Here is a 27295-nt window from a genome sequence, read left to right on the forward strand (position 1 = left end):
CCCCGTCCCCAGGACCCGCCCTGCAAACATCTGTGGGGAGCGTGTGAGTTCTCGCTGTGGAGGGTGCTGCCACGTGGTCAACTCCAGGTCACTTGCGCCCCATGGCTCCGGCCCTCCCCCCTCACCGTGTGGGGTGCACGGGGCCCTTTTCCCACCACACTTGTTGGAATAAATTCCAGAGAATTTTAAAGTAATTTTTTTCTTGTTTCAAAAGAAAAATATAACTTAATCTTTATTTTTTTAATGTTTTTTATTTATTTTTGAGAGAGAGAGAGGGTGTGAGCAGGAAAGGAACAGAGAGAGAGGGAGACACAGAATCCGAAGCAGAGTCCAGGCTCCCAGCTGTCAGCACAGAGCCCGGCGTGGGGCTTGAATTCATGAACCGCAAGATCATGACCTGAGCCAAAGTCGGACGCTCAACCGACTTGAGCCACCCAGGCAGCCCTTTAATCTTTATTTTTAATTAAAGTGATAAGCAGCTTTTGAAGTCCAATAAAACTCAAAAAAACCCACCTGCCCTACCTTCTCGGGCCTTAGCATTTCTGTCCGTGTCGGGCCACCCGTCTGGGGCCACACCTCCCCCCCCAGTTGCCCCCGCACCTGAGGGAGGGTTTGGCAGCTGCAGATTTCCCTGGTCTCCACCGAAGCAGAGGTGCTGGGGTCCTGTGCACCCGGCAGCAGCTCCTGAGAGCTTCAAACGTGAGGCAGGTCCCAGCTCGAGCACCATGCCGTGGCTGACGCTGCTCCTGCCTCTTCTTTCCCAGGGATGCGGAGCTCCCGCTCGTCAGAGGCCAGCGGAACCGCCTGTGTGACCTCCTCGGTGTGCCCAGACCTCAGCTGGTCCCCAAGGTAGCCGCGCGGCCCTCGGCCACACTGGGAACCTGGGGCCCTTCCCACACGAGGCCTCTAAGTGCAGCTCCCAGGAGCCACTGTCCCGAGCTCCAGTCTGGGACGTTCTGGATCACGTTGACTACTGGGCGCGTGCCTTACCCCGCCTGCCCCGTGTACACTCTGCTGGCTCCTCCTCCCAAAGCGAGAGGAGTCTCACAGGCTCCTGCGTGCACGTCCCCACCAGGCGTGTGTCAGGTGTGTCCTGTGGGCACTGCTCCCAGACACGTCCTCTGCGCCACCAGCCCTCAGCGGAGTTGTCAGTGACCTAGTTCATTCTCTCAGATGTGCTCCTCCGTCACGGCCGAAGGGAGGCTGCCTCGGGCCGGTTTCCACCATCACTACCTCCCTGGATACACGTCTGGTCCTGGGACTCTGTCACCCCAGGGTTTCCACGCCCCTGGCCTGTGCACTGTGGCTGCGGTGTCCTGAGGTTGCAGGGCCCTGAGCTGTCCCTCCAGGTTCTGCGTGACCATCAGGTTTTAGGCTCTCGTGTGTGTGCTTGCAGGGAATCAGGACAGACTCACGGTCAGTGTCTCCTCGGGCCGTGGGCTCTGCCAGAGCGCAGCGGCACATTCTGTGACCGCTGGGGACGGGGCTGGTTCCTTGGCCCCTCGCATTGGCTGTATTCCCCCGGACCTGGGTTTGGACCCTGGCTGCTGCCGAGCTTTTATTGAGCAAGAACATCCACGCGGGAGCGCGTGCGGTCCGGCTCTGTGCACACACGCAACGGGCACCTGGCTCAAGGGTGGAGCCCCCGCGCGGGCTGCCGGGCTAGAGTGTTGCTGCACGAGATGCTGGTGAGCAGATTCCAGAAGGTGCTCGGGCTGCATGTGCGGTGCAGGTGGTGGGCGCGGCCAGCACCCCATCTGCGGTTGTTGGCCTGTGGGTCCCCTTCAGCGTTTTTGTCTCTGGGCTCTGTGGTGTGCATGGGCCCTGGAATTGTATCTGCAAATATCTGCTTGGGGGCAGGGGGCGCGGCTTAGGGTTCTGGGCTCCAGCCTTCATCTCGTCCCGCTCTGTTGTTCGAGGAGCTGTTGAAGGTCTTACCGGTTCTAAGGCCGTGTCTCCTCAGTGTTTCTTAAAAGCTTTATTGTTTTACCTCCTACATGTAGATCGAGGCCACTCGGGACTGGAAGTTGTGTGTGGTGCCAGGGAAAGGCCAGCAGACGCTTCTTCCACATGCAGTCCATGCAGCCCCATTCTGGCCACGCTGTCACTGTGGTCAAAGTGGTCAAAGTGATGCATGACTGTCCTCTCGGGTCCTGTCCTGCACGATCTGTCTGTAATCCGGCACCGGCCTGTCTTGCTGACACGGGCGTGGGTCTTGTGAGACGTTGTGGTGCTCGTGCATTTCCGTCTCGGGTTTTATTCTTCCAAGACCATCTTGACTCTTAGTCCCCTTGGGTTTCAGAAACCTCTGCGGAATCGTCATCAGTTTGCAGCAGGGAATCAGCCAGGTATTCGGCCGAGGTCACTTGGAACCTCTGGGTCCACTTGGCGAGAATAGACGTCTGTGATAGAGTCTCGTGGCCTTGAGTATGCAGGACTCTGTTTTACAGCTTTGGAACTGCCCTGTGGTCTTGGATACTCTCTTCTGTTTTTCCATCCTTTTTTCTCAGCATTTCAGTTTGGGAAGTTTCTATCGACCAGTCTTCAGGTTCACAGATTATTTCTCTGGCCGTGTCCCGTCTTCATTTCTGTAAGCATGTTCCTGATTTCTGGTGTGTCCTTTCATTCTCTCACTGCCCATCAGTCCTTGGTGGTGCCCGCTTGCCCCAGCAGAGCCCTTGCCACATGAGTCATCCTTGTTTTAAGCCCTGGTCTGATTATCCCAACTCTGCCGTATCTGAGTCTGGTCTAGATGTTGGTGCCATCTCTCCTAGTTGCTTTTTCTCGCCTCTTGGTGTGTTTTGTAAGTTTTTGTTGGAAGCCAGACCCGTTGTGCTGGTAACAGGAACTCGGGCCTCAGGATCATGAGGTTTGCGTCTTTCTAACAGGGGCCCCTCTGTTCAGTATTGCCGCAGCTTCTCCGGCGCGTCGTGCCCTGACCTGGGTGTCCCCGCACCGTCCCCCTTGGAGCATCAGAGTCTGAGAGAGGACCCATGGCCGTGGCCCTGGAGCCCTGCCGGGGAAGCGGTGGGCTGTGTGGCAGTCTGCGGTCATCTGAGCAGACCTCAGCCATGGGCTCCCGTGGGGCAGCTCTGTCCCCCTGTGCCCCTGCAGGTGCCAGGGGCTCTGGCAGTCCTCTTCCCTGGAGGGGAGATGCCCAGAGTGTGGGGGACTTTCCAGGATCATGACCAGTGAGCCTGGTGCTCCCAGGGTCCCCCCAAGATGGTGCCCACAGAGTCTGGCCATCAGGCGTGCCTTCTGCCCAGTGGTCTCTGCTCCCGGCAGGGTCTGCCCGCGTCCGAGTCCAGCCCTCTTGTCTGGAAGAGAGAGAAGAGGGGCGGCCTCTCTTCTCTGACAGGCCGAGAACGCGCAGCACCTTGTTCTCTTCTTTGCGATGTTGCGACACGTTGGAAGTGACGTCACTCGGAATGTTCTTTATCTGTAAAAGTGCTTCCTGCCTTCAGGTCTACTTTAGGGGTAACCCAACTGCACTAGATTTTTGGATGTTTATACCATTTCCTTTCTTACATTTAAACGGGTCTCTTAAAAATGGTAGTCAGGTCTTCTCTGTATTTAATCCAGTTGAGTATCTTAATTGGAGTTTTGTCCCCTTGTATTTAACGTGTGGTTATGGGTTTGGGTTTACATCTATGACCTTTGGTTATGGCTTGATCTGTTTCTTTCTCTTGGCCTCACTTGGATTTGAAGGGTTTATCGCTTCACAGCCCCCACTTGTACGGCTGCTACTCTGCTAGCAGGGGCCGCGAGAGCACGCAGTGAGCGGGAGGGTGGCACCAGGCGGGACCCCTCTCCTCGCCGTGTCCTGTCAGCTTTCCAGTCTCTCCTCCTTCAGGCTTGGAATCACATTGTTATTTCCTGCATCTGCTCCGGTGCCACACCGTGTGGTGGCCCTGCCCACTCTTCTGTTGGGCACCAGGGGGCTCCGTGAGGGGTGCAATCAGCTGGCCAAGCGCAGTGCCAGCTTCCCAAGTAAATATGCTTTTATTAGGAAAATTTCACACACAGTGGAGGACGTTTGTGGAAAAGTACAGGGATCCTCTGCCCGCTGCCTTGGGGTTATGTCGGCCTCAGGGTCCTGGGTGGCTGGGGAAATGGGGGCCCAGAGGGGGTGGTGCTGGTGGTCTGACCCTGTGCCGTGTCCCCAACAGTCTGGCACCCGCTGAGGCCCCCTGCCCGCCTGGCAGCGGGGAGGAGCCTGATGACAGCACGGGACAGCTGGACACGGCGCAAAGGGACTTGAAGTTCGTCACCACGGCGGCGGTGGCTTTTCCTCACACGTGCCCTGGGATGTTGGTGCTTTTGCCTTCACGTCCACGGGAACCCCGTCTATAAAATCATGTTCTGAGCAGTTCTGTGTCTCTGTGTGTGATGCTGATGCGGGGGCCTGGGGGGCAGAGGGTGGCCCCGAGCAACCCTAGACGGGCCAGAGAAACGGCCAAGGGGTGGGCACCCAACCTTGCCTCTGCCTCACCCCATCGTGCCCGGTGCTTGTGGGCGTTGCACGTGGTCACCTACCCTCACACGGTTGTGGGCAATCCAAGTGTCCTGCCTGAGCCCGGCTGCGCCCCCACAGCAGAGTCTCGAGTCGGGAGTCAGGAACCCAGCGAACAGCCCTGCGAGCGTGTGTCCTTGGATCTCGGGTTCTCCGTTGATGTGGGGAAGCACTACGGTGCACCGCTCACCTTGGCCAGGTGTGTCTTCCCCAGAGCCCAGGCCCCTCAGGGAGGCTGGTGTGCACGGCGCTTCGCGGGGCTGCGCCTCGTCTGCGGGCTGGACGCAGGAGCTGCCGCCCGCACCGGAGGCGAAGGCGGTGGCCGCGCTGGGGTCGGGGCCCCGTGCCAAGACCGACGGGGTCAGGGCCGGGGAGCCAGCTGCCCTCTCCGGCGCGCACGGGGACGGGGGCCGAGCGGCAGGTGCTTTTGCTGCGTCCTTCAGCGGGAGTGGTTTCCTTGCCTGGGCCGAAGCACCATGTGGGAACGTTCACCTTGTGTGCTCCCCTGACGGCGTCCCGTCAGACCCTCTGGAAGGGAAAGTCGTATGTTACTTTGGGAATTAACTTTCACTGTATTTCGAGCCTTAAGACGTGCTTCCTCCTTCTCTGAAGTAAGTAGGGAGTTCCCATTTTACTCCATCATAGGTGGGGGACCAGCCAGAGGGGGACGAGCTAGAGGACCCCTTGCTGGCGGGGGCCGGAGGATGGCAGGTGGGGAGCCCGGCCCTGCAGAGCAGCGTCTGGACCTTGGCTGCAGAAAACCCAGCACGCGGCTTCTGAGAAACAAGAAGATGAACTGTTTCTTGTGTTTAAAAATCCACGAGATTCCAAAGAAGGGCCCTTTTGGACACACGGAGACCGGTCGCTGCACACAGACCCGCAGAGGCCCTGCATCTCAGAGCTCTTTACCCGCCAGCGTGAGGAAAGCCGAACGGACCACGGGCCGCACACGGCCCAGCGCCCCTGCTCACCCTCGGCCACATCGGACCCTGAGGGTCACCCTCGCTTGGACGCAGGTGACCGGGGTCACCCTCCGTGCAGCTGCAGGTTCTGGAGCCCCCCTGGGTCCGGGTGACGGATCCAAGACGGGGGCTCTGTGCACTCACAACTAGGGAGTGTGGCCAGGAGCAAACGTGGACCGTCCCGGTCAGCAGCTCCAGGGCCCGGAACCACACGCGACGGCCAGTGTGTTGGGCTGTCTTGGAGGGAAGCGGTCGGGAAACCCTCCAAAGGAGCAGCGAGCAGGTGGGCGCCCGACAGAGAGGAGCATCTGGTGAGCTTGGGGAGCAGGAAGCCAGTGTGCCTGGGGTGGAACGTGCAGGGGGGCTGGCGGGGCCACGTGTACACACGGCCACGGCTCAGTCCCCGTGAGCAGCTGCATCCTGAGTATCCGTGTCTGCCCAGCCCGACACTGGTGGCGAAGCTTCGCTGTGGTGGCCTCTTGGGGGTAGGACGTTATGCCAAGCTGGGACCCTGTGTGGTTGTGCCCTCCGCGGTGGCGTGAATGAGGACAAAAGGGGACGGCGGTGACACCCTGGGTGAAGCGTGGGCAGCCGAGCGTCTCTGTGCAGGGAGGCACGGTCAGCAGACAGTGACCCCGGGTACACAAAACGAATGATGGCTAATGTGGGGAGTAAGTTGAATTTGAAAACAGACAAGAGTAGCAAAAGGTAGGCAGTATAATGAGCAGACATGTTTCTGGAAGACACTGAGCACTGTGGCAGGATGCTGGTCCTCCCGAGCTTTGCACTCGGAACACAGACCCTGCGAGCCCGGGATCCCGGCCTTCCTCGTAGGAGCTCTCGGCGCAGGCTCCTGACTACCTCCGGCAGAAGTCGCTGACGAGGCAGCATGTCAACGGCCTCGAGTCCGGAGGCAAAGAGGAAGCTGGCTCCCTCACCTGCAGCGAAAGGCGACTTGGTCGCTCACGGCTGATGGGATTTGCTCTCGACCTGGGTTTGAGCACTGGGGTTCCCGGAGCTGAGAGACAAGGTGCGAGACCGCCCACGGCCTGCGGCAGCCAGTTCAGGAAACCAAGCGAGAACCCCGAACCCCGAAGCCAGCAGCCCGAGGCTGCCAGGACGCGGTTGAGAACTGCCAGCCCCCCTAAGCGGCCCCTCCTGCGAGCAAGGACCAACCAGAGAAAGCCAGACGTGCTCCCCCAGCCAGCGGGCCACCTGAGCGCCCCTTTCCCACGCTGAGTCTCTGCCACCTCACGGGACCGGAAGACACCGCCCCGCGAGCTCTGAGCACACAGCCTGCGCTCTCAGTTGCTGGTCTGTGTTTCCACATCTCTAACCGAGTCACACGGGAACCGTGCCCCTGGGTTGGCCTGAGATCGGCACAGACAGCCGGACTGCAGCCCCCAGCAGCGTTTGTCCTCGTGGCACAGGGTCCGTCAGGAGCGTGAGCTAACGAGCTCCCGGCAGGACAGACACGCTGGGTGACGGCAGTGCAGGGCCCCCAGCGGCAGAGGAGAGTATGCGCCCCACAGACGGTCAGGGACACGCTCCTCAGGCCGTGTGCTCACGGCCCCTCATTTTACCACGTGTCCACCACACCCTGGTTAGAAACACAGGCGCGTGCCCTCCAGGTGAAGGGCCAGCCCCACACGCATTTGGTGCCACCTCCCGCTTGGCGTGCTCCCTCTTGGGACCACTGGCCACCCTCCCTGGCGCCCTCGATCTCTCTCCTGGGCTGTGGCTGCTGGGGGCCTTTGGCGCACCTGGAGGCAGCTGTCCAGGCCCTCAGCTGAAGTGAAGGAAGTCCCGGCCCTCCTGCAGGTGTAGCGACCGCAGGTTGTCCTCAAATGCGCCCCCGGTGAGGTCCTGTGGGAGGAACAGCAAGTCTGGCTCAATCAAGGCTCCCCGGCCCACACTGTGGCACCCACAGATCCCCCCCAAGGGGGCCTGCCTGCCAGGTGCTCTGCTGTGAACTTCTCTGTTAAGAGGGGAGGGGCGGACACGGGGTGGGGATGTTGCCAGAGTTGGCCACAAAGTCCTGCTGGTCACTGGTGGGAGGTGGGGGTGGGGATCCTCCCAGGCACACCCCCCCCCCCCCCCCCGAGCTGGAACCTGGCCCCTCCCTGCAGAAGGGAGCTGTCCCCTTCACCCCTTGGTCCAGGCCACCCGGCTTCCCTCTCCACGTATCCGCGTCCATGCCCTGCCCCTGCTGCAGAGGCCCCAGCCCGGACTCCAGGAGCTGTCAGCAGACCCCTCTGGCCTCTTGGCCCCAGCCCTGTACTGGGGAGAGGACCCTCGAGTCAGTCTCTATCCAGGGCTTACCTGTGGCCCCATGAGCTCCCTGAGATGACCCCAGAGCTGATAATGCTTCAGCTTGGCCTGTGTTGGCTTTGGCCAGGCCGCATGCTCCCTGAGTGGGAAACAGCTGTGGCTCCAGCCAGTCCCTCACCTGGTGGCCTGTCCCAGATGCCACAGGCCTTTGGCCGGATGCAAGGGGCCCAGTGTTCACCCCGTTCCTCTGTCCTTGGGCCCAGCATGGGGGTCAGCCTGGCTATGCACGCCCTTGACCACTGGGCACCGCTAGAAATGCTTAAATGGGAAAGACCCGAAATTCCTGCACTCTCCTCCACCTGCTGTCCATTCTCAGCTCCGCCCCCTTCCCCGTAATCTCTGCGCCCTGAGCTTTCAAAGGAAACGCCTGTATTCAGGCCAGCCAAGCTCCACTATGGCCCAGAGAGGAATGGAGGAGGGGGCTCCCTCTCAACAAGATGCCACTGAAGTTAGACGCTTCTGTAAATTAACATAACCAACAAAGGATCAGGAACCAGAGACATTAGAACTTCTACAAGCTGTCAGGGGAAGATTTGCCCCCACCAAGTTGGGGGAGCCCGATCAGAAGCATCCCAGAGAAGGGAGGCACTCAGCCTCATCACTCAGATGCGCATGCTAAAACCACAGCGAGAGCCACAGCCCCTCCTGAGCCCCAGCTTCGGGGAGCTGGCCCTGACAGGACACCTTGGGGGTGCAGTCCAGGACCCACACTTCCACTCCTGGATAAACCCAGAAACGGGCGTGTGACATTCACACGGCTGAGTGCCGCAAGGCAACAAGAAAGGGCGCTCAGTCCGCCTCAGAGGTGATGTGGAGTGACAGCACATTTAGTCTCCTTCGCACAAACTACAGAAACAGCATCAGACCGTATGGTTTGGGGTTGCACACACACACACACACACACACACACACACACGGCAGAATAATTAGCAAAGAAATTATGTGCATCGGGGCAGCTCTGCGGGAAGGCTTTTTTCTGACGTGGGTTGGGCCACTTGTTGGGCACAACATTAACCTGTGCAGCACGTTCTAGAGCAGATGTCTGCAGTGTTTCTTAAAGGGCCATACAGTAACATTGACCGTTTGGTGGTCATAATATGCTGTGTTCTAATAAAACTTTATTCATAAAAGCAGGTGGTGGGCCATGTGTAGGCCATCGTCTGAATGTGTTAGTAGTTCACAGTAAAAAAGTTTATCCAGAAAAGAAAATGGTGAGGTAAATTGTAAAAAAAAGAAGAGTGGAGGAAGGCTTGTCTTCCTAAACGGTAAATACCATAAAGCCCAGGAATTAACGGTGCTGGTGCACAGACAGTAGTAGACCAAGAGTCCGGAAGTAGATCCAACATAAAAATACAGTGTCTCATTATTAGAAAGGATAGGAATTCCCCAAATAGTCCCAAATTATTTGGGGACAAGTGGGCATCCAAATAGGAAGAAAACTTTGAGTCCCTAGTTTATTTTTAAATTTGTATTTAAGAGTGTGTGTGTATTGGGGGTTAGGAAGGGCAGAGAGAGAGAGAATCCCGATGCAGGGCTCGAACTCCTGAACCGTGAGATCATGATCTGAGCTGAAATCAAGAGTCAGACACTTAACCGACAGAGCCACCCGGGTGCTCTTGAATCTCTAATCTTTACAGCAAAATAAATCCTAGTGGTCAGAGATAAAGTAAAAAGCAGAAATCTCAGAAGCAAACCTGGAGAATGTGCTTTAAAATTTCACATTGAGGAATTAATGTCTTAGAACGAATAAACCTCCAAAAGCCATACAAAAATCAATTAATTTGATATCTAAACAAATTTTCCTAAAAGGCAAAAATAAAGTCAAATGACAGAAAAATTCACAAGACCTATCACAGAGGCTTTTGTCATCATATAAAGAAAATACTAACAGACCAATAGAAGAATGGGCTGATGAATAGATAATTCACCAAAAGGGAAATAAAGATCCTTTTAAACTTGTGGAAAGACACCCTCCGTACCCGTAACAAGGCCTTACAGACCTTCCCCCATGATGTGAAAACATGGTGGAATTTGGCCACGCTGCAGGGGGCGGGCAGGGAGGGTCACCGGTGGGGGCGAATGTTACCGCCCCCTCCTGGGACAGAGCAAAATTCCACGTATATATTCACTGCACCAGTATGTTTGATAGCAAATGATAAAAATGGTCTAAAGGTGTGTTGAGACTTAACCGGATGATAAGGGGTGAAACCTCCGTACAAGCGAACAGTGTGCGGATACGCACATGAATCCCCAGGGGTTCCTCCTCCCGGAACTCGTCCAGCCCCCGACAGGAGCAGGGGTGGTGGGGGGCCCCTGAGGGGCAACCGCCCCTGGAGCCGCACAGGCTGGAGCCGTGCCAGCCTCCCGCCTGTGCAGAGGGAGCGTGTGTGACCCCTGGGCCCCAGGCCGCACGGAGACACGCAGGTGCCCCCCGATGTGAGCGTGGGATCCGACAAGCCACGGAAGAGCCGGGGACCTCCGACCAGATGGGTGTGGGGAATTTTGGGTGTGACATCTCTGTCTCAGAGTAAATTTTGTAAGGTTTTTATCTTCTTGGGAAATAACGTTGGAATTTAGGATTTGCTTCCCAATGTTGGGGGCGGGGGGAGTTGGGAGCACAGAACCCACAACGGCCACGGAGGCTGCACAGGGACATGGCACACAGACACATGCCACATGGGGGACGGCTGCACGGGGACACAAATGGGGGGATAGCCACATGGGGGACACACCACACGGGAACAGTGGGGATGGCTGAATGAGGCTGGCTTCCTGGGGCTTTGGGGATAAGGCTGAGATGTGCTAGGAAGTTTGCTTGATTAAAAGACGACCACAGGGGAGCCTGGGATCCAGCCCCCACACTGGGCTCTGTGCTGACAACATGGAGCCTTCCTGGGACTCTCCCTCTCTCTCTGCCCCTCCCCTGCTCCCGTGTGTCACAAAATGAACATTATTTTGTGTCTCAAAATAAACATTAAAAAAAAGATAACAGTCTGGGGCGCCTGGGTGGCTTGGTCGGTTAAGCGTCGGACTTTGGCTCAGGTCATGATCTCACGGTCCGTGAGTTCAAGCCCCGCGTCGGGCTCTGTGCTGACAGCTCAGAGCCTGGAGCCTGTTTCGGATTCTGTGTCTCCCTCTCTCTCTCTGCCCCTCCCCTGTTCATGCTCTGTCTCTTTCTGTCTCAAAAATAAATAAACGTTAAAAAAAAAAAAAAAAAGGTAATAGATGGTACCAGCGGGTTCATATAGAATAATCTGCAAGATACATCATGTAAAACAAGCAAAATACAGAAAAAGTATGTATAACATGCTGCCATTTGCTTAGAGAAATCCCACACATTTGTGTCTGTGTTGGCTGACTCTGGCCGAAAATACAAGAAACTGGTGCCTGTGGGGGTCCCTCCAGGGACACAGAGTGAGGGGATGGGAAAAGAGCTTCACCTCCCACCCAAAGCCTGCTTGCCAGGAGGGGTTTTCATTGTGGGGAGCGTTCTAATTGCCGGCAGTTTTGGTCCCAGAGAAGTAGACTCTTAGCAGAGCTCGTCTCCTCTGAAAAATTACGTGTACATTTGTGCAGAATCGAAGTGTCCCTGTACAACCTTATAATTATCCATCCAGTCTCCCTGGCGACTTGGAACCTTGCTTACCTTGGCTTTAAACAGCCTCTTTCCTTTTAGGAAACTGCTTTCAAACCAGAAAACCCAAAGCCAGGTGGGCGGAGGTGGGTCTGTGTCACCCCCTCCCCTGGAGCGCAGGCAGGACCTGCCATGGGACACAGCTAAGGGGTGGGACGTCACTTGTGTGACTTGGTCCGTCTTGCTAGCAGACCCTGCCCCTTGCCAGCTTGGAGAGAATATGCTGCCACGTTGCAGGAGGGGGTGGGGATGGGGGTGGGGGCGGGGCAAGTGGCAAGAAACAGCCAGCAAAGCACTAAAGCCCTTGGTCCAACATCCTCCAGGGTCTGGCTTCTGCCAACAGTCCTGACCCTGCTCCGGGCAAGCCTCCCCATGTGACTGCGTCTTGGCTGGCACCTCACCAGCAGCTTCGCTTCTGGGCCCCACCTCTGGTGCCTGATTTCTGAACCACAGACGCTGTGAGGCAAGAAGCGTGTGTTGTGTGGGGCTAGCTTGTGATTGTCACCACGTAGCAGTAAATAAACAGGGCCAAGCTGGCAAACAGACAAGCAGGACAAAACCTCTGGGTGACAGCTGGGGACAGGAGCTTGCCGCAGCCGTGGTGCACGGAAAGCTAGACTGCCATGTGCCCAAGAACGGGGCCGGCTGCCATCTGCTCACTACACATGACACTCGTAGAAGGAAATGCAGGGGGAAAGCTGGCGGGCCTGGATTTGGCCGTGGTTTCTTAGCTGTGGCACCAAAAACATGAGCAACTAAGTTAAAAACAGATAAACTGGACTTTGTCAAAATGAAATACTTTTTGTACCAAAGGACCCCGTCAAGAGAGAAAAAGGAGAACCTGTAGAACAGGAGAGGGTGTCTGCATCTGGAACACACGAAGAACTCCGGTTCGACAAGATGAAACCCAGATAAAACACGGGCAAAGGACACCAACCGACCTTTCTCCCAGGACGACACCTGCACGGCCGACAAGCAGCTGCAAAGACTTGGCATCATCAGTTGTCAGGAAGACGCACGATCAAAACCACGCACGCTTAGCAGCCACCGGACGGCTGGAACACCACCGCCAGCGGACAGCGTGGAGACGCTGGTGCCCCTGCGCTGCGGTGGGAACGCGAAATGGTGCCACATTGTGGAAAACTGCAGTTCCCCAAACATTGAACACGGTGACCCCGTGACCCCCCACTTCCGAGAGACGGACACGCTTCCGCACAAACTGCACAGGAAGGCTCACGGCCACGTGGCTCTAACCGCCACCTTGTAAGTGAGTCATCTGTCGCTGAGGAACGGGTCAGCACCGGCACAGCAGCCTGGGACAACACGTGTCTGCTTCTGGCAGTTTCCACAGGCTGGGACTCGGGATGGCCCCTCCAGCAAGAGGCAGAGTCCAGCCCCTTGGAGCCGTGCTCCCAGCCCCACCTGGGAGCCCTTCCCCGGGCCACCGGCCCCACCCGACCTGAGATGTTGGCCGCACAGGGTCTTAAAGCAGCCAGCGGGGAAGAAGGGCGCCCCCTCCCTGAACCCAAGGCTCAGAGCAGGACGGACTGCGCCTCCACGAAGGCTCCTGGTGCCCTGGTTACTGCGCCTTCAGCTCAGCCTCACGGGCTGGCAGCTGCTGGAAGAGGTGGCAAGTGTCCCCGTCCATCCCGTGGCACCCTCCCCCCCCCACCCCCGGAGCAAGCACTGGGCCCTGCATGCCCGTCCCGCCCACCTGAGCCCACTGGCCCCGTAGCTGGGGTGCACTAGGCATCCAAATGTGAAAGATGACATGTATATTTATACAAGTGAGAATGCAGCTCTCCGACCCCGGAGAAGGATTTCCTCCACGGAACACAGGTGTTCATTGTAAGAGAAAAGTTATGAATGTCCTCGTGTGGGAAGTAACCTTTCCTGGAAGCCTCCATGGAAAGGCAAGTCCCACGTGGGAGAAAATGTTTGCAGCTCTAACGGACGGAGGACGGGCACCAGAGTCTGTGCAGAGTGCCTGGAGGTCAGCAAGGCAAGAGGCGGCCCTACGGGCACGTCTGGCAGGAGAGGCGGGCTGAGCCGGCTGGAAGTCTCACAAAGGCGGTGGGGGCTGGGGGTGGGGCCTCCCAAGACCCTTTAGGTCTCCAGGCATGAGAACATCCGGACTGTGCCCTTGCCGTTGCCAGGCTGGATGTGACCAGGGCTCACAGCCGGATTTCAGCAAGTAGATTCACAGGCCAGCCTGATGCGGGCAAGCAGACCGGGGTCCCCAGGACCCCGCTGCGTGATCCCAACACAAAGCCGGAGCTGAGAAGCGGGCACCCGTGTCCCCGGGACCCTGCGGAGGGGGTGGGGAGGATGTGGTGGGGAGAGTTCTCGGGACGGCCCTGGGCACAGGGACCACGGTGCTGGGTCAGAGGGGTGTCTCAGGGACGCTTCCACCACCTTCCACCCTTCGTCTCTGCCACAGCATCCGATCAGCACCCGGAAGGTGCCTCAGGCCTGGCACTGAGCAGGTTTCCAAAAAACGTTGCTTTTATAGAAATGCAGCCCATTTTACACAGGCACCATGGCAGCCTCTCCCAACACCCCAGCGGACCCCCGAGAACAGCGGTCACCACCCCTGGCCCGAGACCACGGCTCCAGACAGGTGGCCCAAGCCAAGGGCCTGGATGCCTGGCCACGTGTCAGACGTCTTGATCCCACAGCTGGGGCCTTGTTCCAGCCACGCCGTCATCAGTGGAGCCCAGCCACGGCTGACACTCACCAGCTTCACGCAGATGACGAAGGGCGGCCGTGCAGCTCGGAAGTGCAGGATCGGAACCCGAGGCTTCGGCCTTTCCTGAGGGAGGAGAGGCGTTGTGGGCTCGGCTCTGTGCTGGCCTTCGGGACGCCCTGACGCGCCAGACATGCGCACCTGTGGCCGCCCCGCAGCCTTCACCCCTGTCCGGCCCTGAGGTGCCCTCCAGTGGGAAGATGGGCCAGGCAGGGACACTGGTCACTCTGGGGTCCGAGTCGCCCAGGAAATGGGTTCACCTGTGCTGGGCCTGGCAGCTGTGTGGCTGCAGGCGGCCTTCCCCGGGGAGGAAGGTTCTGCACACTGGCTGCTCTGTTTCCTGGTGGGGTAGGGGTGGTGACCCGTGTGTGACCCAGGCCCTCCCTGGAGGGGCTCCTGGGCCCCACGCACCTGAGAGTCTTCATGGCAATAGAAGCCTTTCCTGATCTTGTTCTCGTCCACGTCACAGAAAGCAACCACCTGGGGGTGCAGGACACCAGCCTCAGGGACGGGGAGGGTGGGAGGCGTGGGGCGGAGGGGGAGGACGGCGAGGGGGACGGGGACCCACCTTGCGCTGCATCCCGGCTGTCAGGCTGCGATAGAGCCGGCGGCCTTGCCTGCCCGCGTTCCAGATGGTGAAGGTGGCCCAGTGCGGCAGCGCCCGCTCTTCCAGAAAGCGCACGCGATGGGTCCAGATGGTGGTCCTGTGGGGGCACGGGGGGGGGGGGGTGAACCACGTGGGCGGGGCCCCCAGCTGTCCCCAGACCTTCCTCCCTACCTGGCATTGGCTGAAGGAATGAAGGGTGAACAAGGGCCACGCTGCCTCACCCACCCTCACACCCAGTGGCGCATGCCTTTCTCAGGGCCGCGTCCTCATGGACCCAAGGGACACCAGGCACAGACCCTGGGGAGCCTGAGAGGACGTAGCCACCCCAATGTCAGGTGAGCTCAGGCGAGCACAAGAGCCTGGGCATGTCCCAAGAGCCGCCTGGAGGTGAAGGTTTCCTGCGGGAGCTTCCCGCCTGGTCCACGTGGGGACCCCTCCGTAGGCGCCTTGCTACAAGCAGACTGGAGGCCCAGCCACTACGGGGGTGGGGGGCTGGCACACTCAGCTGTTTCCTGTTTAATGTGGTCACACGTGAAAAGGGCCTAAATCACAGGCGTGAAAGCATCGCTAAGAATTTGGAGGGCAGGGGCGCCTGGGTGGCTCAGCTGGTTCAATGTCCGGCTCTAGATTTCAGCTCAGGTCATGATCCCAGGGTCATGAGATTGAGCCCCACGTTGGGCTCTGTGCTGACAGCTTGGAACCTGCTTGGGATTCATTCTCTCTCTCTCTCTGCCCCTTCCCCGACTTGCTCTCTAATAAATAAACTTATTATCACGATGCCCCAGCATGTTTGTGGATGTTTGAAGACGTGCCCCAACCCAGGAGCTCAGGGATGAGGCAGCGCAAGGGGCCACGCAGAGGAGCGATCCGCACCTCCAGTCCGCTCAGGTGTCCGGGGCCCTGAGATGCCGGCACGTGATGATACAATTTAGAAACTGTCACAAACACACGTGCCTTATGGAAAACAGGACAGTTCACGCAGCAGCATGGCCAGCGACCCGCAGACCAGAACGTGCCCACGCGCTATGGCCTTCCTGTCCCCGGGCGGCCGCTGGGTCAGAGAGGCCATAGGAGAAGGTGGTGCTCACGCGGGAAGGGCAGCGGGCAGCGCGTGCGGTCAGGGAGCCATTGCATGTGGTCCAAGTGGAAAGACGCGGGGGAAGGCGTGACCGCTGCGCACCCACCGTGCTGGCCTTGGCCGCGGGGCTGGGAAGGTGGCTGCGGGAAATAGGGTGAAAATTGCCCAATGAGGTAACCGCTGGCCATCCCCAGTTTAAAATACAAGGACAACCCGGGAGAGCTCTCACAGGGGGGCCTCTGGGCAGAGTCTGAGGAAACTCAACTCCCGACAAGCCCGAGGGTGTAATTAAAGCTCATTACTCTGAGGTTTTGCCACTCACAGCTCAAAGCATTTAATCCAACACAGAAACTAACATGAGATCACTTCTTTTGTGTTGTGGGTGGCAAAGCCTCACGCTGCAAAAAAGAGAGAAACCTCTCAACATAAAAGACAGTGATCCCATGCAAACAAGATGAGGGCGTGTGGGGACAAAGCCCAGTGGCCGGCAGCTGGTCCTTCCTGGACACGCGGGCTCCTGCCACACTGTGGGCCACCACTGAGTCCTACAGAGAGATCCCTTTCCCCTGTCCTCTGAGAATCTAAGGTGAGGACACATGGATGGGAACGTTCACGATGATGACAGAGGAGAGCCCCGACGTCCCACCCCTGATGGCACATGGGGAGGGTCCCACCCCTGATGGCCGTGGGGGGCAGGGGGTTCCCAATGTCCCAGCCCTGATGGCATGTGGTGGAGTCCCACCCCTGACGGCATGTGTGTGGGGGTTCCCAATGTCTCACCCCTGACAGCACGTGGGGGGGTTCCCAATGTCCCAGCCCTGATGGCATGGGGGGGGGTTCCCAATGTCCCCTATGTCATGGATCTAATTTCTATCTAGTTCTAATTACTGTCACCAAACGCTGGATCCAGTCCCACGTGCACACGCCAGCGGCAATGCCCCCCCCACTGTGGAGTAGTTGTGGTGTCGAACAGCATGCTTTCTGCTGGTGGGAGCGCTTCCAGGAAGCACCATCCCACAAAAGCATCTTTTGTGTCTGGCCTCTTTAGTGACCATATTGCTTTGACATTAACCCCGGTCCCTGTGTCTATCAGTGGTTATCTGTTCAATTATTGATGGCCATTTGGGTTGTTCCCAGTTCTTGGCTATATCAGCAGCGATAGGTTGAACGATGCTTTCACGTCTCTTGCCTAACACACATGGACTGCTGGGGCACCGGGGATATTAATTAATTTAAAGAATGCCAGGTTTCCAGAGAGAATGTACTTTTACACTCCTGAGAGCAGAGTATGACAGTTCTGGTAGAGCCACACTCTTTCACCCTTTAGAATTGGCAGACATTACCTTTAGCCCTTCTGTTGGATGTGTAGTGGGTTTACATTATTTATGTATCACACGGTATTGTTTTGTGAAATGTTGTGTTTGTTGAAGTATTCTGCCTCTCTTCGTGGGTGCTCGGGGTCCTGTACGTGCCTCCCATTTGGTCCCTTCAGATACATGGATTGTGAACGTCTCCTCTCAGAATGCAGTCTGCCACTCAGCCTCCGAACGGTGTCTCTTGATGAGCAAAGGTTTTTAATTTTTATGAAGTCCACTTTATGAAGTTTTAAATGGTGAATGCTTCTCACATCCTGAGAAGTTTTTGTCTGCCCTGAAGTTGTGAAGACGTCCCCTAGTGTTTGCTCCAGATGCTTTCTACTTTAGCTGTTTCTGTATTTATATCTAAGATCCACCTGGAATTAGTTTTTCTGTATGGTCTGTGATTTTCTTTCTTTTTTTTCTCATGTGAATATCTAGTTCCACTTGTTGAAAATACTTTCCTTTTCCACTGAATGCCTTTGGAGACTTTGTTGAAAATCAATCTGTGATACAATTTTGAGTGTATTTCTGGATTGTTTCCCTGGTCTCTCTCAATGCTGTTGCTGTTCCCTGACCGCCGTGTAAGACTTCAGAGTAAGTCTTGAAATCTAGCGCGGTGAGTCCTCAAATTTTGCTCTTTTTAAGGCTGTTTTGGCCATTCTGGGTCCTTCAATTTTCCACGAGGATTTCAGAACCAAGATACCAATTTCCACAAAGAAGCCAGCAGGCTCCTGTCCTGGGACCGCGAGTTTGGGAAGAATGAGCACCAATGTTACTGAGTCTTCCGACCACGAAGGTGGCGCCCCTGCGTCCGCCCTACAGGGTTTCCTGGATTTCCTGCAGACTTTGCAGACGTACACACACCTTGTGAAATTCACCCACAAGCATTTTATGTTCGGGGCCACCACACAGATGCCTTAACTGTGTTTTCAATTGTTCATGGCAAATGTGTGGATTGTGTGCTCCGGCTGAATTCTATAAATTGTGACCATTTTAGTTTCATCAAATTAAATTTTTTTCTAATTTCCTGTGTGATTTTTTTTCCCCTTGGTTGCCTAATTTCCAAGTATTTTGGACTTTTAGGATGTGTTAATGATTTCTAATTTAATTCTATGTGGTTATAAAACATACCTTGTATGACTGCAATCATTTGAAATTGATTCAGAGTTGTTTTCTGGTCCAAAGTATTGTCCATCTTGCATCTTAAAGGGACAACGTCTTCTGTGGTCGAGTGTTATGTCCCGAGTCAGGTCAAGGTTACCAGTGTGACTCCAGTACCCTGGCAGACTTCCCTGTTTCTCTTAGTCACTGGAACGTGGCACAAAACCTCCAACTGTAGCTGCGGACTGTTTCTGTTGGGGTTTTTCACGTGGAGACTGTGATTAGACACACACACATCTGGTGCTTTGTCCCGTGACATGACCTCTTCCCCTTGGGTGTAAATCACACTGGCACAGAGTCAGCTTCATGACAATAAACCCAAAACAATGATGCCCCACCAAAGCTATTATATAAAAATTCAGATTTAACACAGGACAACCAAAATCGAGCTCTTCTGCTGAAAGCCGGAAAACGGAAGTTTTGACACGCAACAATACGCCTGACCTCCCGAGTCAACATGGATACTGCAACCTGGGCCCCATAGGTGACTGTCACACAGACTGGCACCACGCGCCCTGTGTAGGTGGATGGCAGACCTCCCCAGACGAGGCCGCTCAGCTGAGAAGCTGCAGCCTTCTCACACCCTGCAGGGAAGCACAGTGAACACTGCTTCCAAGACAGGAACGCGCCCCGGGGTCAAGCTCTTCGCATTCCGAGGGCCCAGTTCCTCCAACCCTGTTCCCAAAAGTGAGCAGTGTCACAACTGTGAGGCACCAAGGGGACACACACTTGTAATTGTGAGAAACGTGTCCATGCACGCACAGTTTAAACCGAAGAAACAAGAAGACGCCCCTTCCCTCGCTTTGCCTTCCTCCACGTTCCACCCCTCCTGCCCGGGCAGGACACGCCCGAGGACACGCCGGCCACTGGGGACATGGGGCCGAGCAGATGCCATCACAGCAGCCCCCTCGGTGGGGGCAGAGAGGGCACAATGAGCCCACCTGTAGCCAAGTTAGACGGGCACCAGGCTCACTGGGAGGCTGCCATCAGCTCACGGCAATTGAGACCAACACTTCAACGGGACACGTACGCAAGATTCTACCTCACTGTGAAAAAGGGGACAGACGTGGCCTTCATCCTGGGGAAACCGCAACCACAGACCCTGGGACGGCTTTCCCCCATGAAGGCCACGGACTCTGTGTACCCACACCGGCCACGCTCACCTGGGGTAGAGACCCACCCCAGGTGACCTGTGTCTACCCCACTGATCCTGGCTTAGACTTTGGCCATCCCTGCACCCTCCACCCTGGCCCCCGGCCTCTCCCCCGACCCCAGCCCTTCACGCTTGACCCTGGCCCCTCACCCTCAACCCCAGACCCTGACCCCTCACGCTCGACCCTGGCCCCTGGTCCTTCATGCTCAACCCTGGACCTCGACCCGGACCCTAACCCCTCACCTTTGACCCTGGACCTCAGCCCCTCATGCTCAACCCTGGCCCCTCGTGGCCCCCAGACCAGGTCTGGAAGCCTGGGACGTACATACTCGAGGACAGAGTGTGTGGCCGCGTTGGGGTGGTAGCGGTAGAGGAGGAGGCTCTGGTCCACGCGGATGACCCCGCCGCCCTTTCTGAGGTGGCTGTAGAAGAACAACAGGTCCTCCGGCTCACCCTGCGGGGGAAACAGAAGCATCAATGTTGCTGGTGTCTCGCTCACCACAGAAGACACACCTGTGCCAGAGGCTTCCGTGTGAGCACTAGTTCAGGTGACTGGAGGTGGGGAGTAACGCCCAGCCTCATCTGCAAGGCTCCAGTGTCACTGGCGTGCCCAGCACTCGAGTGTGGGGACGTCATCTCAGGATGAGGACGTGATGGCCAGGAAGAGCTAGGGTCACAGGGGTGGACGAAAGGCCCCAGAGTCACCCTCGCTTATGCTCCCCCCCATCCCCCACAAACAGGGTCTCTGTGCTGCACGGACCTGAGAGCTTTCCTGTCTTGAGAGAACTCAGCCTCCCACCATCCCCCAGCCGGTCGGGCTGGCCCAGCTCAGCACTGAGCACCAAAGCTGGAAGCCAGACACTGGCTCAGCCCCCTTTTCATTCCCTAAACTCTAGAGTGACAGCGGGCGGAGAGGTCTGGGTCCTGCCCACCCTCTTGGCTGTAAGCAGTGCGTCACTGAAGGTGCGCCCCGGGGCCTGGTCTCTGACTGTACAGGTCTACAGCCTGAACCCCAGGCCGGCTCACAAGCCCAAGGCAGCGCGGGCGCCACAGCCAAGCCCGCGACTTGACTGCGGCCTCTCCAGGGCCTCCTGGCCGCTGCCCAGTTTGCCTCTCTCCCCAAGAGGAGGGTCGCACGGCTGCCCTCGGGGGCATGGAATCCCGAGGGAGACCCCATCTCCCACCGCTCCACGCGGCAAGCATGTCCCCAGACTGGCTCTTCGCCAGGTCTCGTCAGCGTTGGCAACACCCAGTACGCCTGGCTCCCCAGGAGCACTGCCGCTTCCGGCTCTGGGCCGGACGCTTCTGGGAAGGGCTGAGCCCCACCAGGAAGCGCTGCGCTGGGCGCAACTCCCGGCTCAGCTCTTGGTTCCCAGGCTCTTTCCAGGCTGCGTCACCGCTACCATCTCAGCCTTTGTACAGTCTTCAGCCACAGGAGTCTGTGCTCCTGGTGAGCAGGTGCCCAGGAGGGTGGACAGTGGCTCAGACTCTCTGCCTTGTGGGGAGCAGTGGTGCTCCAGGGCCACATCCAAGTAAATTCTCACGACTTTCCTTCTGGCCAGAAAGAAGGAAACCCCGAAGGTGAGTTCTTCCAGATCCCAAGAAGAAAGCCCACCTTTTCCTTCCTGTTCCTAAACCTGTAAAGTGCGTGGTTACAGTTTGCTCTATAAAGGTTTGGAAAGATAGGAAATTAGAAAAAGGGACCTACGCGAATCACCTGTGACTGTCACCACAAAGCTGCTCTGAGCTTCCGTGTGTGGCCCACGTGTTTATTCTCCGGTGGACACACTTTCAGCAGAGCCGCAAACAGTTTTGAAGCTTGGTTTTTACCTTAATGTTTTATTATAAATCTTTTCACATCACCGTGGTCTTTGTAAAAACTAGTCCTTCAAGTCACGTGTGCTGACACACTTGTCCACCCGCACGTTGGAAACGAGGGTGTTCACAGCTTTTCCCCACCGTTAGACTGCTGTGGATCGCCACAGGCTCTGTGCCCAAGTCACCCTGCCGTGAGCACATGGCACCTTTCGGCCGGCTCGGGGTCCGCCCATAATACAAGGAAGTGTGCACCAGACTCCTTGGCTAGGACTCCCGGGCCTGTGCTGGCCTTACAGAGTGACCCAGGTGGACAGACACTCTGGAGCTGACTTTGGGAACCAAGGACTGTGCCAGGTCCCGGACGTGGGGGCGTGGCAGGCGGGGTGGGCACACTGAGGGTCCCGGAGGTGGGGGTGTGGCGGGCAGGGCAGCACACCCTGGTGATGGGGTGAGAGGGGATTGGGGTCCTGGGGCAGACGGGAGCACAGAGCAGGCGCCAGTCCCTGATACGCTCTGGAAGCTGCGTGTGACAGTGGCAGGAGAGCAGGTTGTGTGGATCCCTGAGAACAGGGCCATGCAAAGTCATCTACGCGGAGCCAGTGGGAGAGAGTGCAGAAAGTCAGACACTTCCCCAGATGAATAAAATTCAACCCGCTGATGTAACCACAACGAAGACGACCCCGAACCAGGAGTCAGATCAGCACCGAACCGTCCCTGCACCTGAGAAGGCAAGGGGGACCCGGGCAGTGGTGTGGGGGGGTGTCAGGGGGTGGGGGGGTAGGGGGGAAGGGTGTGCCTCCCAAGCCTGGCCACTCCTGGCAGCAGACTGGTGATGCTGTGTGCCTGAGGATTTGCTAGAATACACCCAACTGCACATTTAAACAGATGAACTGTATGGTACGTGAATTATTCCTCAATAAACCTCTAAAATAAGAGGGGATTGATTGAACTCAAAACAGAAATAGGAGGAAAAGATAAAATCATATGAGAAATGAAGCCTAGAAATGTAGGAGTGGGAGAGAAAGTTCCTGAGAGTAAAGCCAGGGACCATCCCACTGATGTGAAACCAGAGTCTGCAAAACAGAAGAAGAAAACGACAGAGCAGAGGGCGCACTGAAAAGTATGTGCCAAGGAAACTCTGGGAAACACAGCAGACCTTATCCACCTACCGGAAAGGCGCAGCAGTTAAGTCCCTGTGAAGCTATTAGTTTTTAACAAGGAAATAACCCTCAGAGCCTCCAGGCACGATCACGCGCTCACCAGGTAGAGAGACTTCGGTGAGCGTCAGACTCTGGAAAGCAACAAACCAAGGCAAGAGCAGAACAGAATTTTCACTCTCAAGGAAAGGAAATGAGCCAAGGGTGTTCTGTACGGCCATGTCCCTCAAGTAGCAGGACCAAGGACCACATTCTGAGCGGGACGTGTATGGCTGTGGACCCAGGGTCGGGTGGGCGACGCATCCACGTGTGTATGTCTTCCAACATTACTGGAAATCACACAATAAAACGGGAGAAGGGAAGAGAGGGTCTCACTGCAGGTTGTACAAGAAGCAGATGAGCGTCAGAATACCTTTCGAAAATGGAAAATAGCAGACCAGAGAAGGTTTAAGAAGCATACACAGGACTAAGGGCATCTGAAAAGAGAGAAATACAGAAATAACCACTAGAACAAAATGCAAGCCTTCAACACCAGAGAAATTTAAACAGCCCAGAGTGGGTGATGGCCGCTGGCTCCGGATGGCTGAGTAGCCGCCTTCCTGCAGCAATGACACGGTGCAGGCCGTGTGCGCAGTGTGCAGGCCGTGGTTGGGGCGGGGGGGTGGGCGACACAGACTCCCCAGGGATGGGAGCCACAGCCTTATGGCCCCGATGTCCTCAGGCTGTGGAAGTGAGGAAATCCCATAATGCAGAAGTCAAATAGAAGAAAACATCCACAAGCAAATACCCGGTAAAGAATGCCAACAATGTGGGCGCCTGGGGGGCTCATTAGGTCGAATGTGCAACTCTAGGTTTCCGCTCAGGTCCCGATCTCATGAGTCATGAGCTGGAACCCCACATCAGGCTCTGCTCTGACAGTGTGGGGCATGCTTGGGATTCTCTCCACCCCCCTCTCTGCCCCTCCCCTGCTCACCCTCATGTGTTCTCTCTCAAAATAAATAAACATTAAAAAAAAAAAAAAAAAAGAATGCCACCAGTTTGACAACCACAAAACAACCCACTTGAAAGTGGGCAAAAGATCTGGACATTTCATAAAATAACAAATGGCCAATGAACACATAAAAATTGTTTAACATCCTTAGTGGTCTCAGAAATGCAAATAAAAATGGAAAGTCGCCAAGACCAACCAGAATGGCTGACACTGAGAGCTCTGAGCTGCTGGCCGGGCGTTGGGGGTGGGGGGGGTGCTGCATGGGAAGGCAAGACGTGGGGGGGCTGCACACAGTGTGGGGAGGGCAGGACATGGGGGGGTGCTGCACGCGGCGGGGGGAGGGCAGGGTGGCCTCCCCCCTCACAAGCCAACTCCAGCCGGCTCTTTCCACCAGACAAAAAAGCACATCAGGAAAGTGCTGGCGGCCAGCCTTTCTGGGCAGCCAGTTCTCCCCGGGCAGTGACGGGCCTTCTCCCGACCTTCCCACCCAGGCCAGCCTGCCCTCAGAAGGCATGTTCAGAACCAACAAAGGCCTTTTTGTTACTTTCCTTTTTGTGTAAAGGCCTGAGCTGGTTGCCTCCTGGAGGCATTCAGATTCCCTAGCTTGGTAGCAGAGGCTGCTTACCACGGCTGGATGCCACCCTGTGCCAGCACAGTACCTACCTCCAAATCTCCCCTCCCCCTCCCAGCCTGCCTCTGCAAGTGCATTTCCCAGTTAAAACCTGTCCACCTTGTAAGTCCAGCTCACAACCACTATTTCCATCCCCCTGGAGCCCCGGCTTATTTGCTGACCCTTGGGCCACCCTAGTCCACACCTCTGGTCACCTGCTACATCATTTAGCACCTGGACTGTTTTCTGCTGCTTCGGCCACTTGCCCCTCTCTCCACAAAGTAGGAGCCACAGGCTCTTGGCCCTGGGTAGACTGTGGCTCTTCACTAAGGCCCATGGAAAATTACCTGAGGGCCAGTCCCCAAACCTGATCTCTGGTCCCTGATCCCTGGTGCCTGGTCTGTGATCTCTAATTTCTGGTCTGTGGTCTCTGGGCCCCGATCTCTGGTCCCTAAACTCTGGTCCCTGATCCTTGGTCTGTGATCTCTAATTTCTGGTCCGTGGTCTCTGGCCCCTGATCTCTGGTGCCTGATCCCTGGTGCCTGGCCTGTGATCTCTAATTTCTGGTCCGTGGTCTCTGATTCCTGGTGCCTGGTCTGCGATCTCTAATTTCTGGTCTATGGTCTCTGATCCCTGATTTGTAGTCTTTGGCCCCTGATCTCTGGTCCCTAAACTCTGGTCCCTGATCCCTGTTCTCTGATTTCTAGTCTCTAGTCCCCAATCTCAGGTGCCTCATCTCTGATCCTTGGTCCCTGAACTTTGATCAATGTTCCTGATCTCTGGTCCCTAGTCCTTGAACTCGGATCCCTGATCTCTGATCCCTGGTCTCTGATCCCTGGTGCTTGAAATCTGACTTCTGGTCCCTGAAATAAATCTGGTCTCTGGTCTCTGCTCCCTGAAATCTGATTCTTGGTCCCTGATCCCTGATTGCTGTCCCTAATATCTGATCCCTGGTCTTTGATATCTGGTGCCTGATCTCTGGTCCCTGATATGTGATTCTTGATCCCTTGTCTCTGGTGTCTGATCTCTGGTCCCTCAGCCCTGGTACAAAGGGACTGATGGCCTTTCTTTGCCCCCAGGTACTTCTACTCCAGGAAGAATTGCCTTGAGCTAAAAGGCTTGATGTACTTTGAATCCTGAGACCACTCATGGCTGTGAATTAGGGATTTGTCAGATCTTTCAGTCAGTGTTCCTCAGGGATCACCTCCCGATGACCATTTCTGGGCCATTTTCTGCAGAAGAATATGAAAGCGGGTGCTTGGATTCAGCTCCAAAGAGAACAGGGGCCTTTTGTAGCACCTGCTTAGGTGGGGAGATTTGCTGGAGTTTCCCTTTACCCACCCTGTTGTCTCACAGTCAGGGAGAACTTGTTGGCTGAGAGCCACCCCGCCCCCCCCAAAAAAAGCTCTGCCTGCCTTGGCCCCTGCTGCCGCTGGTGAAGCTGAAGTCCCCGAGACTGGGGCCCCTGGGCAGGGTGGTATCACACGTACATAGTTCTATCTGTATGAATTTGGGGGGAGAAACAGGAACACAGGGATGATACCAAATGCCCTAAAATCATGAATTAACACACCTCCATGACAAAGTGACCTGGTCTCCCATCCCAGCAAGGTGGAGAGACGGGAAGGTCAGACAGTGCATGGCAGGGTAATTCACATGTCCACTAGCTGTGGCCCAGTCCATGGAGTGAACAGGAGGGTGATTCCACGGCCTGTGCTTTCCTACGAACAGCTATTAAGCCAGGATGAGGTAGCCTGGGCCTGCACACAGAAATCCCAGGTGGTGCCAGGGCCTCAGATACTCTCTGGAACACTCAGCCCAGCCGGCAGGAGAAGTGCTGGGAAGGTCTTCATGGAAGGCATTTTCCTAATCCCTGGATCCCCAGAGAGGGCACAGCACCCATGAAGTAGGTAGGGCTGGGATTCAGGGAATTCGCACCCCAGAGTGTTACCCCAGAGGAGGGGGCCCACAAGGGGCCCACACTTACCTGCCCGCCTTCGTCAAATGGGCCCACGTAGGAGAACCATGCTCGAGAGCAGAACCAGGTGGGCATGATCACAGTTGGGCCATTGGAGGTAAAGACCTAGAAGCAATGACACTGACATAATTATTGGAGAACACCTTATCACAAACAACTGACAACTTATCTTCCACAAAGTGTAAGTCAGAAAGTGACAAATGAATTTGCCTTTCTTTGAGGTACAGCAGTTTAAGGGACTTTACAGCCACATCAACAGTATCTGGTGCCCAAGGCTAACAGATGGGGGAAGAGGGGCCAACAGAATGAGTGGCCCCACTGGGGTCCTGTTCCCAAGTTAACGCTCATTGATTGTGTTCAATAAGGAGGTCCCCCTGCTTTTGACTGGTGGTGAAGCTTCGTGTGAAAACAAAACATAAATATGTTGCTTTTAATTATGACAAGAAAAACTGAAACAGGATAAAAAGATAGTGTACATGAAACGGATAGACTCCTAGAAAGACATGAATCATCGAAATTGACTGAAAAAGAAATAGAAACTATGAATAGATCTATGACAGGTAAGAGATTGAAAAAGTAGTTTTAAAAAAACCCCAAACATAACTTCCCACAAAGAAAAGCCCAGGTCCAGAGGGCTTCACCAGTAATTCTATCAAATATTTAACAAATTGATATCAATGCTTCACAAAGTCTTCCAAACAACAGAAAAGTGTGGGAGACACTTCCTGAGTCATTCTGGAAGAGACCAGCATTATCCTGACACCAAAGCCAGTCAAAAATATCATAAAACTACACACCAAGATGCCTTATGAATACAGTTGCAAAAATGTTCAACAAAACACTAGTGAATGGAATCCCAACGTCATAGAAAAAGGACCCTACACCATGACCAAGTGGACTTTATCCCAGGATTGCAAGGTTGGTTCAATATATGTAGCCACGCTGAAGAAAAAGTCTCCAGATGCTGAGACTGGGCGGACGTGCAGGGCTGCCCCTGCAGCGAAAACAGCGGCAGGAGCAAACTGCACATGGTCTTTATTTCATGTTCGCCAGGTAGAAACATCGAAGAATATTAGAGCATGGGAGAAAAACAGAAGGAGCCTCCAGACGTAGAGCAAACTGGTGTTTACAGAAAAGCAAGCAAGGCAGGGGCAGGTGTGTGGTTTCAAGGACTGTCAGGCAGGGACGGCAGGTCGGT

At 55.9% G+C, this 27295-nt stretch overlaps 2 protein-coding genes across 12 annotated transcripts in view; one reads left to right on the forward strand and one right to left on the reverse strand.

The window, feature by feature from the left end:
* Positions 1-4369, forward strand: part of TBCD (tubulin folding cofactor D) — a 159807-nt gene extending 155438 nt beyond the window's left edge. For both annotated transcript variants that reach the window (XM_086688345.1, XM_025927753.2), the window contains 2 exons: positions 765-849; positions 4170-4369. In XM_086688345.1, the coding sequence (XP_086544471.1) occupies positions 765-849; positions 4170-4184 (100 nt within the window). In that variant the 3' untranslated portion in view covers positions 4185-4369. The remainder of the gene's footprint in view (positions 1-764; positions 850-4169) is intronic.
* Positions 3559-27295, reverse strand: part of QTGAL (queuosine-tRNA galactosyltransferase) — a 100116-nt gene continuing 76379 nt past the window's right edge. For 5 of the 10 annotated variants that reach the window (XR_015244378.1, XR_015244374.1, XR_015244381.1 and 2 more), the window contains 7 exons: positions 26107-26202; positions 19873-19997; positions 14755-14890; positions 14598-14666; positions 14178-14252; positions 5620-7341; positions 3559-5041 (listed from right to left, as the gene is read on the reverse strand). Coding sequence is in view for 3 of the 10 variants with exons in the window: in XM_086688346.1 (XP_086544472.1) it covers positions 7261-7341; positions 14178-14252; positions 14598-14666; positions 14755-14890; positions 19873-19997; positions 26107-26202 (582 nt within the window). In the remaining 7 variants the exon portion in view is untranslated. The remainder of the gene's footprint in view (positions 5042-5619; positions 7342-14177; positions 14253-14597; positions 14667-14754; positions 14891-19872; positions 19998-26106; positions 26203-27295) is intronic. The other 5 variants (XR_015244376.1, XM_086688346.1, XR_015244377.1 and 2 more) reach the window with 5 other exon arrangements.

This window comes from Puma concolor, chromosome E1 (assembly GCF_028749965.1).
Source record: "Puma concolor isolate L17-30 chromosome E1, mPumCon1.1.hap2, whole genome shotgun sequence".
In the NCBI taxonomy this organism is placed as follows: Eukaryota; Metazoa; Chordata; class Mammalia; order Carnivora; family Felidae; genus Puma; species Puma concolor.